Source organism: Hevea brasiliensis, unplaced genomic scaffold, assembly GCF_030052815.1.
Source record: "Hevea brasiliensis isolate MT/VB/25A 57/8 unplaced genomic scaffold, ASM3005281v1 Scaf416, whole genome shotgun sequence".
NCBI lineage: Eukaryota > Viridiplantae > Streptophyta > Magnoliopsida > Malpighiales > Euphorbiaceae > Hevea > Hevea brasiliensis.
In genome coordinates this window covers 46,814-58,736 of record NW_026614936.1, presented here as the reverse complement: position 1 = coordinate 58,736, position 11,923 = coordinate 46,814, and the positions used below count along the sequence as shown (strand labels likewise).

General features: G+C 32.3%; 2 protein-coding genes and 1 non-coding gene across 3 annotated transcripts; 1 reads left to right on the top strand and 2 right to left on the bottom strand.

The window, feature by feature from the left end:
- Positions 1–9: 9 nt before the first annotated feature.
- On the bottom strand, positions 10–170 carry LOC131177352 (U1 spliceosomal RNA). The gene has a single exon (XR_009146892.1). It is a non-coding gene; the product is annotated as a U1 spliceosomal RNA (small nuclear RNA).
- A 4,021-nt stretch (positions 171–4,191) lies between these two features.
- On the top strand, positions 4,192–4,810 carry LOC131177351 (protein EARLY FLOWERING 4-like). Its single transcript, XM_058142318.1, has one exon. The coding sequence runs from the start codon at positions 4,287–4,289 to the stop codon at positions 4,635–4,637; it is 351 nt and encodes a 116-aa protein (XP_057998301.1). The 5' UTR covers positions 4,192–4,286; the 3' UTR covers positions 4,638–4,810.
- Positions 4,811–6,321: 1,511 nt separating this feature from the next.
- Positions 6,322–8,402, bottom strand: LOC110646447 (putative serine/threonine-protein kinase-like protein CCR3). Its single transcript, XM_021799882.2, has 2 exons — positions 7,965–8,402; positions 6,322–7,872 (listed from the first exon to the last, which is right to left on the bottom strand). Exons 1-2 carry the CDS (start codon positions 8,040–8,042, stop codon positions 6,466–6,468), a joined length of 1,485 nt encoding a protein of 494 aa, XP_021655574.2. The 5' UTR covers positions 8,043–8,402; the 3' UTR covers positions 6,322–6,465.
- Between the last annotated feature and the right edge of the window lie 3,521 nt (positions 8,403–11,923).

Below are 11,923 nucleotides of genomic sequence, written 5' to 3'. Positions count from 1 at the left end.
AGATATTGGCAGGGGCCGCGCGAACGCAGGCCCCCTCTACCACAAATTATGACGTAGGCTCTCCCAACTTGGGGAGACCTTAGACCAGCACCCCTCCAAAGTGCAATGGAGGTCACTGACCTAGGCCATGAACCTTTTTGATCATCCATTGACCCCGTCCAGGTAAGTATGTTGAAAGATGCTTCACGCTTCTTATTTATAGGCACTACACTTCACCTCTCCTTTCTATTTCTTCGATGTGGGATTGTAGCTTTCCTTCAGTTTCTGACTTGGCTTCATTTTTTATTCACCTTTCTGAACACCGTCAAATTGCCCATTCCCTTAGAACTTGCGTATCCATTTTCATTTCCTTCATCGATAGAGAAAGGGAGAGCTCGATAGAGAAGTGTGGATTGTATTGGTTCAAATGGCCTACTTTCTAGGAAACTCAACGCCCGTGCCTTTACTTTGCAGGAAGTCAAGGCATAGGGCCAACCAAATTAGCAGAATTTTAGAAGTTCCTGAGCGGAGTTATCCTAATCAAACAAGCCCCCGTTTTGATATATTTATCCTTCGACGGACTTTTCAGGTGAACAAGGTTCAAAGGTAGATTGAGCTCCCTTTCTGGCTTGCAGCTTGTTCATAAGGCAAGCTGTGTACCATTTATTCTTTAATTTGTTATCATATGTTTATGTAGTGAGTTGCTGATCTAAATTTTAGCTTCTCAAAGGCTCAAAGATGAATGGAATACCATTAGGCAGGTTCTTACAAAGGATAGAGAATACCTTTTTGAATCAGATAGGTTATTTGGTAGACCTAGACATATGACTAAACACTAATTTTAGGCAAGAACTCCCACTGGATGATGTTATGAGACCCAAAATTCAGGTACATATACCCATTGATCAATGAGTTTAGCTTATCTTTTCTGCATGGCTATCTTGAGTAACTCTATTAGGCTGTGCTTCAAAAGAGCTCAAGGTAGTATAGAGCATGGGTGGAACTAGAAATTAGCCTTTAAGGGAGTCAAAAATAAATATCAAAAGGAAATTAAATGAAAATTTAATAAAAAAAAATTATAGAAACTAAAATAAAGATATATAATTTTAAGAGATGATATGAATGAAATTCACATTGAAGTGCAAAGGCCATAATAGAAATAAAAATATTAAAGCGGCAAATAGTAGTTTTTTAAAAAATACACTAAATTTTATGGGTAAAATTTAATTTTAAAAATTTTAGAGGGCAAACAATAATTTTTTTGAAAAAATATTAAAGTGTATAGGTAAAAATGTAATTTTGAAAACTTTTGAAGGACAAACAATCATTTTCTTGAAAAATATTAAAATTTATAGAAAAAAAATTATAACTTTAAAAACTTTTGAGGAGGCAAATAATAATTTTTTTAAAAAAAATTTAAAATTTATAGATAAAATTATAATTTTAAAACCTTATGGGAGCCATGACCCCCCTACCTACAACGTAGTAACGCCCCTGGTATAGAGTAAACAAACAGAATTTTGAATGCTTATCTTATATATGTCTTTCTAAATGAAGGCTATGAAACATTTAACTGAATTTACTTATTGCAGATCTTGTTGTTCTTAGTCCCCAAATTGGCATTTATATAGAGACAAATTGTTGAAAAAGACCAAGGAATAAAGATAGTTCATCCTAGAAATGGCTAAGATCACCATCAATGTCAAGTAAGTGATGAACAGCTCATGCTAATGGATTCCACTAGTCACCATACCTGCATCACAAATTGTTTTGTGGATCAATCTATGAGCCATAGCTTGTAGCTGATAAGTTGATGATGAATGATTGGATGGAGTTGCTTCTAGTTCAATGGTGTTGGGCTGTTGAGAATAATATTGATTAGCGAATAATGGATCGGGGGAAAATTTTGCTTAAATATGATTTACCATAGATTTGGTTTAAATAATAATTTTTTGTAGATTAATTTAGTTGATTAACTTAAGATCTAGTTTGGCTAAGATGGTGCTAAAATTTTTAAAAAATATTATATTAAATGTTATTTTAAAGTTTTATGATTAAAATATATTAAATTTAATATTAATTTAAATTTTAATATTCTCTAATTAATATATTTAAAAATATGATTTTTTTATGCCCTGTTTGATAATATTAATTATTTTAATAATTATCCGCTATTTTATTAATTGTTAGCGATCCGTTAGTAATTAATTGTTTATATAATAATTTAAAATAAAAAAATAAGTAAAAATAATTATTATATTAACTATTAAATATAAAAATAGTGCTATAATTTTATTGAGTCAAAATGTTCTGTCAGAAGTAACTTTTTATGAACCACTCCTTCAGTTTTTAAACACTAATATTAATAGCTGAACATTATAAATAAAAGAGATATAATGTTTCGATCATAATTAAAATATTAAACGCTATTTTAAAAATTATTACCAAATAGAATCTTAATAATAATTTTAATACAATATCAAATGAGAATTTGATTATGTTGATTAAAAGAAAGAATTTTTTTTTATATAAAAAGGAAAATTTTGGTAATTATATAAAGTGATGCCATTTGTCAAAAATGAAAATGTTGCCTTTACCAAAAATGAAAATATTCTTACATTTGAATATAACTCATTGATTGAGAGTTAAAGCCAATCAAGGTACTCAAAATGCCCATTTAAAGGATCTCATATTTAAGTCTTTTCTATTCACTTTTATAGTTTGATGGGAGTTTTCATAATTTATTGAATTTTTTTAATATCAAAATTTGAATATTAATCTTTCACATTTTTAAATAAATATTTAATCATTAAATTATTAATTAATCTAATAATTAATCATCTATCTTTCAAATAAACACATTTAATAAAAAATAAAAAATAAAAAAAAACTCATAATATATAAATAAATTATTAAAATTTACTTATTTTTATTAATAATATTAAAATCGCCTTTTATAACTGTGAACTATGATATTGTGAATTATATAAAATTCTTATTTTTAATTTTTTTTTATTGAATAAAGAGGATTTTTGAGTAATTCAAATGAACTCCCTTGATTAGAGGTGAGTATTATTTGATTTGAATTTAATTGAATTACTTTAATTTAATAATTTAGTTTGATTCGATTTGTATTTTAAGAATTTCAATTATTTTAATTTGATTCGATTTTAGAAAAAAAATAATTGAATCAAGCTAAATAGAATTATTATATTAATTTTTAAATTAATTTATTTTTATAAAAAGTTTATAAATTATATGTAATTTTATGCATATAAATTATTTAATTTTACTTATTAATAATTATTAAATTAAAATTAAATTAAATAATTTAAAAATTAAATTTAAATTACAAAATAATTAAAACATAAAAACTGATCAATTAAAATCAAATTAAACTAAAATAGAATAAATTAATTTAAGTTGTTTTTCGTTTATTTTAATTTAATATAATTTTTAAAATATAATAATTTAATTAATTAAATTTAATTTGATTTCATTTGAATGCTGAATCTAGGCCTTAGCTCGTTTAGAGGGCGTGTGTGTGCCCATTGTTACCAGGGTGGATATTGTTGCACGTGATATTTTGGCCGGAAGATATTTTTTGCCTTAAATATCTAATACAGACGAGGCAAAAGAACAAGTACTTTTTGATGCCGTGGCAATGTCATTGCTTTTTTAGATCTTTCTTCCAATCCAAGCACTGCATAAGATATTTTCTCACTATTCTTTTCCCACTCTCACCTATTAGCGCGTGGTTGACTTCTTAGTTAAAATATTCCCTCCTAGGCAATTTTTTTCTTATTTTTTTAAAAAATATTTACAATGGCTTAAAATTTATTTGATAAATTATTATATAGACTCAAAATAACATAAATTTACACACAAATTTGAAATTTATTTTTCATAAATTATACTAAGAGAAAATCTATTAAATACATCTGAAATATTACTTTTTTATATAAAATATTATGTAAAATATTTATTAATTAGTCTTTTATCATATTGTTTAACACAAAATAACGAATTCTTTAGCACTAGGAAGATTAACTATGTAATGAAATAATTTTAATGAACTTTTTTAATATACAAAATTCAGCCAGTGGCGTGTATTACACTCTCTATAATTCGCGTAGGCTTCGATAGACCATAGTGAGCAGCGTTAGTCTACACGGCAGAGACTATAAAGCCGATCGCTGTCCATCGCTCAACAGGAAGCAACGCAACCATATTTATAATGGAACAACTATAAAACCGACAGCTGCTGCTTCCATCTCTCCGCCGCCGCCTCCGCTTCCGAATCAACCATGGATGACACCTCCAATCCCAAAGCCACCAAGCGCCGCCACAAACACACCAGCGACGACGACGACGACGATGAAGGAGACTCTGAGGTCTGGGCAACTTTCAACTCCACTTTCCGGCAAGTTCAGTCGGTTCTCGATAGGAACAGAAATTTGATCCAACAAGTGAACGAAAATCACCAGTCCAGAATCCCCGACAACATGGTAAAAAACGTTGCCTTGATTCAGGAACTCAACGGTAACATCTCCAAGGTTGTCTCGCTTTACTCCGATTTGTCTTCCAATTTCTCTGCTACTTATCAGCAGCGTAACGGTAATGGCTCCGGTAACAGTAACAGCAGTGGAAGGTCCTAACTTTTAATATATTGGGTGTGTTTTCTTTCTTTTGGATTATTGTTTGTACTTTTGAAAATATAAATAAATAAATAGTATGATATTGTATAATCTGTGTTAATTGCCCTCTTGAACTTGATCAATTGATGTATATTTATTAATTAATTTATGAGTTTTTCCCACTTTTGATAATATTTTCAAATAATGGGTTGAATTTCAAAATGCTTCATCCTTTAGTTCCTTGCATCCCTGATGTGAAACTAGGGTTCTGGGTTTTTGAATTGATGAAGATGTCAATTCAAAGTAGAAAGACTTATTGTAGATTAGGTAGGTTATGTAGGGGTTCAATTCAATGAGCAATTTTAGAAGAGTGTGGTGAGTGCTTCAAGGTTAAGATGAAAGCAAGCTGGAGATCTAGATAGAAGATGATCCTAAAATTGACTGCAATTTAGTAAGGAATGACAATTTAGACTTGCAGGAATTTTTTGTTATTACTGTGGTTGTGCTAAAACTGGAAGCACAAAGGATACAAATGCAAGCAAAACATGATGTGCTGTGGAAACCTTTGTATTGGCTTTTGCCTCTTTCAATCTAATACTGTGTATAAATTATGTGCAATCTCAATAACTAGTAGTTAAACACTTCAATTATCTTGTTTAGAATGTTATCCACTTCCATGCTGTTAAATGAAACATTTTGAGGATTGATTTTCTTTTATTGAGTTTTCATATACACTATGGAGTTATGTGGCCAAGAATCATGAGTCAATCATGGAAAGGAGTAGTTACGGCAGCTTGACAATTAATCTCAGTACTTTGGATTCTCATATGTCTGTTTCAGTTTCCTAATAACATCAAAAATTTCCCTCAGTTGAAACTTTTTCATAGTGTCTCAAATTGTCCCCATAAGATTAGGTATTTTAATTTATGCATAATCAGTCCATCAGATTCTTATCTTCCTCAAAATTATTTTGATGGATTCAGCCATAGGATTAGTGATCTTTTGCTGAGACTTACAGTAAGAATGAGAATATAGTATAAATAAAGATGGGAAAAAGAAGTAGGCAGCTAGGTTGTAAATATAGGATGATTCAACTGACAGAAACTGCCATCTTTGTCATTAACAAAAACCCCAGTTAAACCCAATATAAATTTTTTAAAAACAAGGAAAAGAAAACCATTTTATGAATCGGGCTGATTTTGGTTTAAACCGTCAGTTTTGGGCCATGTTTAAGGAATGGGGACCTTAACTGCCCCCTTTACCCCGGTTTTGAGTCGGTTCATGAACTAGAATCATTGATCCGAGTCAGTTGCGGTCCAGTTCACTTTTCGAACCGGCCTATGGCGAGGTCTAATTTTAACTATCAGTTGTGGAGATTGAACAATAACATTTTTCACCTTCTTTGGAAGAAGTTTAGGCAGGTAATTGTATAATCCAGAATAAGGAGTTCTCCAATTCTTTTTATTTGCTTAAAAATGCAATCTTTAAATGAATCATGATGGTTCACCAATAGATGGGTTGATTGGTTTAATTAATTGCTCATAAAATTTCTAAAAATTGAAGGATTCTAAGTTGCAATAAGTCCAAACCTGCTCCTAATCCAAATAGAAAATTTGTGCATTCCATGAAAGCAAGCATCTTCCCTGTTGTTCTGCGTTGGCTGCAGAATGATCTCTTTTGCTTATTTTGCTTATCAGAGGAAATGTATTAAAATTGTAAATGAAACTGAAATCCTATAACTAGAAAAGTACAAATCTAATTATAAAGTACAATAAATTGAAACTTATACACATCTAATTCTTCTAACTTATATATAAAACCAAATGACTGGTTTGCTTCTCCTCCCGTGTCAATACTCTTTCATACTAGCATCAAAGAGAGACAATGCTCGCTCCAAGTTAGCAACAATGTTACTCGTAGTTGGCCTTTCTAGCCCTACCAAGTTCACACAATGAAGTGCAGTGTATGCCACCAACTCCACTGCCTCTGCTTCATTAAGCTCTGGCGGTCTGACCCTGGCGTCCAATACCTTAACCAACTCACCAATCGCAATTTTAGGCACTGCAAAATCCACTAATTTTTTTGGCGTGCCTCCATTATCAGTGTCCTTGAATACAGCTGTTTTCCCTGTCAGAAGTTCTAGTAATACCACACCAAGAGAATACACATCACTTTTTGTAGTTAATACGTTCAAATAATAGTACTCAGGATCAATGTAACCAGCTGTTCCTACTGCCATCATTGGCCTGTAATCAGGTTTAGATTCAGGAATCATCAATGACAATCCGAAATCAGAAACTCTTGCTGTCCAATTCGAGTCAAGCAATATGTTAGAAGACTTGATATCTCTGTGAATGATGGTTGGGATTGCTGAGTTGTGAAGATATTCAATTCCTCTGGCAGCATCTAATGCAATCTTGATCCTCATTTTCCAGGAATTGATAATGGTACTATTCTTTTCATTATTGGTCTTGTCATGTAAATGATCATGTAAAGATCCATTCTCCATGTACTCGTAAACTACAAGCCTCTCATCCCTATCTTCACAATACCCAACAGGCCTAACCAAATGCTTGTGGTAAATCCTTGACAAGGATGCCAATTCAGATAGAGTCCTTTCCCCCTGAAAGTTCATCAGCTTTTGACCTCTGTTCCCTCTCTTGACTGCCACTTCACGACCATCTGATAATTCCCCTTTATAAACAATTGCAAAGTTACCTGCACCAATTTTGTTTTCTGGTGAGAAAAAATTGGTGGCTGCAGCAAGTTGAGCCACAGTAAATTTCTCTGCTGTAACTGCAGGTTGCAGTCTCCTTACAAGCGGGGTTGGCCTTCTCTGTGGAGGATTCCCAGAGAATCTAGAAAACAATAGACCAGAGGCAAAGACTACAGGCCAAACATTTATGTTCATAGGATTATGAGCATGCTGAGACAAAAATGCATAAGCTATTGAAGTAGAAACACATTGAAAGATGGCACAAACAATTCCTACAATATCAGGAAATGTCCCAAAAGCTTTGTGATTTGGATATGGGAAATAAAACCAAGGTATCAACCCCCTCTTCATCCAAGTAACTCTTTCTTTCCGACCTTTGTAAACAAGATCAATGATCGAAATGATCAAGACTGTGAAAGACATAAGCATACTAAGTAGTGCATATTTGGGCTTACGCTCAGAGGATAGTTGATCAAGAACAGCTGATGGAAGCTCTAAGAAGAAGTTCACAAGGAGGATTACACGTTCCACGTTGGTAACCTGTTTAAAAACAAGAAAATTTATTTGCTAGAAGAACAAAAGACCATCTTGCAACATAATAGTTATTTATATTCACATAATATACTCCTAACCTTCTGATTGAAGCCATCTACCCTATTGTGCATCTGATAAATCCCTTCTTCTTCATCTTTGTAGATTGATTCAGCCATAGTACATCTCAGAAGAACCAAAAACCTCAGACTTACAATAAGAATTTAGAATGGAAAGCAAGATAAGGATGTTGATTGCTTACATGGTTATGAGGCTCCACACGGTAATAGACTTGAACAGACACGTCTTTTCCTCCTTGTTAAAATTGATGCAGTGCTGGACTTCCTGTTTTAGAGCGAGAAAAAACTACACAGTGATTCCATGTAGAATCTTGCATGAAATGGCAAATCAATGAAGACTTGAGCATAAGTGGTCCTAAAAAATTATATAAGTACCAAGTAACTATTAAGATTTTTTATTTTGTTAAAATTTAATAATTGAAACTGTATATGTGTTTAATTTCTATTGACTTGCTACTTCAAGTAATATGTTTATATAGATCACAGCTTTATAATATAACTAGTCATCCACCTGTGCATCAAGTGATAATAATTTAAACTTTTTATTTCTAATTTTTATTTAACTTAAATCAAATAAATTTCAACTGATTAAATTATTTATTTTTTATACGTTGACAAAAATTTAGTTATTATATTAATTTACATATCAATATATATTAATTTAGTAATATTTTGTTTAAACCAAAATAATCACCAAAGTAAAATTTTGAATCTTTACTTTCTTATTCAGGTTCGAATGGTTTTGAATTTTTTAAAAATTGATTTAATCAATTTGGTTCGATTTTTATAAAACTAAATTTACTTTTAAAATGTAAATTATTATAAATAAACTAATTTTAATCACAAAATTTATGGTTGAAATTAATTTATTATAAATAAATTATTAGATTTAGTTAAAAAATTACTATAAATCTCAAATGATTTACATTTAAAAAATTACTTATATATATATATATATCTTATTAAAAATTAAATATCAAATATTTTATTTTTTAATTTTAAATATTTTATATTTTTAAATAAAACTAATATTTAAACATTTTTTTTATTTTATCTTATATTTTAAATTTCAATAATTATATATTTTAAGATAAAATTATTCAATTAAACATTATCTAATAATATTAATTACAATTAAAAAAATAAATTAAATTGAAATTTAAAATTATTATTTATTAATTATGCTAGGTGTCAATTAATGGTGAAGTCTCAACATTGATATTTCTGAATTAAAAAATTCAAAGTCAATTTAAAAAAGTGAACATTTTTAAAATACATCAAGACCTTGCAGAAAAAAAAAAAAGTCACGACCCAACCTAAGGGCCGGACCGGCATTAGGACCTGGGTCAGCCTAAAGCCCTCGAGGCCCATAGTAAGCCTAACTATTACTTAACCAAACTCTAGGGCCCATGTGGGCCCAATTTCAAGAATTCAACCGAACAAAGTCCGGCCATAAAATGGACATTTTAATGGGGAGTTTTTGACTCAACCGACTTGTAAACACAATATATAATCAATTGGGGAGCTCAGCTCACCCTCCACGTACTCATAATAACATAAAGTCAAATGGGAGCTCAGCTCCCTCATCCAGTCCAACATGAAAAATTATATTACAGACCCAAATCAAATAAATATTTCTAACACATGCGAAAATTCTAGGAGTTAACAGAATTATACAAATATTACAGACATTAATAGATGACCTGCGAAGAAGAAAAGAAGTTAACCACAACAATAATCCTCCTGTAGCCTGAAAAAATAATGAACAAGAGTGAGCGTTCGACTCAGAGAGTAAAATATCAATTTTAACCATAATCTCTATAACTATCTAAAATTAATGCACCCTGTAGAGTAAAATGCAACATCGTCAATATTTTCACATCATAACAGCAAAAAAGTAATTTGGAGCACTCACACACCCGGTAATGTCAAACCATAAATATATGGGAGCTGATCCCCTATACAGCTCTCTTAATCCAACCTTTGCCAGCGAAGAACTTAAGCTGGACTTTCGCTTATTAAACCAATACGGGGTCTCAGCAAAGAACTCAAGCCGTGTCTACCCCGAAGGACTGGGTCCCAGCGAATATCTCAAGCCGTGTTTACCCATCCTGTCCATATCCAACACTATACCACACGCACGCCAACGCACGCACAACTCCAAACTACCATAACAATATTAATGGCACTACAACATTTTATGAATTCAATGTAAAACGTGCCTATTGTTTAACTACATAGATACATACATATAAGTGATGCATGGACATGCTTGAATATATAATAATATTGAAATTACAATTAAAATTAATATTTTACTCACAGACTCAACCGAAGTCACTGTGGCGGCTGGGCGGAGGAGGAAGGCTGTCCCGGCTCACCTGATAATTTTATTACAATCATTTAATAAATTTGACTCAATACAAACTAAGAAAAAGATCAAAGATGTCCTAAGTCGTGCCGAAAATCCGGCAGAGTCTCCCCTATACCTAAGACCTACTCAACCTGCAAAAGGGCTTAAAACGCACATCTATATCCACAAACCATACACTCACAACTCAATCACATCACACAGCCCCTCCTGGGCCCATCCAAACAGTCATCAATCACAATATGTAAAATTACAGTTTAGTCCTTATAATTGATCATTTTTTGCAAAAACTACCCAAATAAGCTCTAAAAATTCTAAAACTTTGCCTCGCGGTCCTTAGTAATATTACTAAGCTAATGCAAAAGGAATCATAATTTTCTAAGCTACCACGAATATTTTATGAATTTTTAATCCCATTCAAGTATTAGAAAATTAAGATAAAGTAAGGTTCGAGTTTACCTATACCGATTCCGACTCCGGGGACGCTCGGGACATTTGAAAGTGATGGGGTAGCCAAAGTATCGACCCAATTCTAAGACTTTTTCGGTAGCCTATCTGTCTGGCAGGAAATTTATAGACCTAGGCAACCGTTGAATTTCCGCGAATTGAAGGTACCTATAAGAAGCCCATAGCACGGGTGTTAGTATAAAATTTTTACGGAATTTTCTAAACTCATTTAGTGCTCAGTAAAACACTACGAAGTTTCATGGGATCCACCGAAAAACGGTATCGACAAATTTTGAAATTTATATTGCCACGAAGCTCTCGAAGAGTGGAGTGCTTTGGTACTCTCAGTTTTCTCGTGTGGTTCACGGTTTACTAGAAATCTAGCCCAAAAATTAGACAAACCCTCGATGGATTTTGGTGTTTCTTAGTGTCTATGGAAAGCTCTCGAAGTGTAGATGGTATTTGACACAAGACCCGACCCAATTGGTGGCCGGATAAACCGAATTTTAGCCGGGAAGTCGAAATGGCGCGTAGCGCCTCTTCGCGCATCGTTTTCGGTCGCCTGGAAGGCCGGCAGGCGGTGGGGGAAGGCTGGGGCGGCGCGCCGATGAGGTGGAGAGGGCTGGGTGGTAGCGGTGCAGCGTGGGGAGGAGGGAGGAGAGAGAAAACGGGAGAGAGAGGGAGAGAGGAAGAGAGGTCGGGGAGCGCGCGGAGGAAGAAGAAAAGGAGCAGGTCGGTTCGATTCGATCAGTTCGATTTGGTCGGTCCGATTCAAGATACAAAATTTTAAATTTTTACTCTGTCTTGGGATTGAAAAACGAAGCCCAAAATTTCTGAAAAAATTCTAGAAAACTCAGAAAAATTTGTAGAGTCCAAATAATTTTTAGTTTTGCCATGCGATCTTTAAATTAATTTTTAAAAATTATCAAAGTTTTATATTTTCAAAAAATCGAACCCGATTTCTAAAACCTGAAAAATGTCAAATAATTTTTCAAAATTTAAATAAAATAAAATATTAATATTTACCCATAAAATAATAAATTTAAAAATTAGGGGTGTTAAAAAAAAAACAGTTTATTCCTTAATTTTAGAAGGTAAATCCCATATATTTTGTGGGTGAGTGAATATTAACACAAGTGCATAAATTTATAAAAGAAAAAAA

Coding starts and splice junctions, on each gene's coding strand:
- LOC131177351 (XM_058142318.1), top strand. CDS start 4,287: ATGGATGACACCTCCAATCCCAAAGCCACCAAGCGCCGCCACAAACAC.
- LOC110646447 (XM_021799882.2), bottom strand. CDS start 8,042: ATGGCTGAATCAATCTACAAAGATGAAGAAGAAGGGATTTATCAGATG. Junction 7,873..7,964: donor TAGATGGCTTCAATCAGAAG/GTTAGGAGTATA, acceptor GTTTTTAAACAG/GTTACCAACGTGGAACGTGT.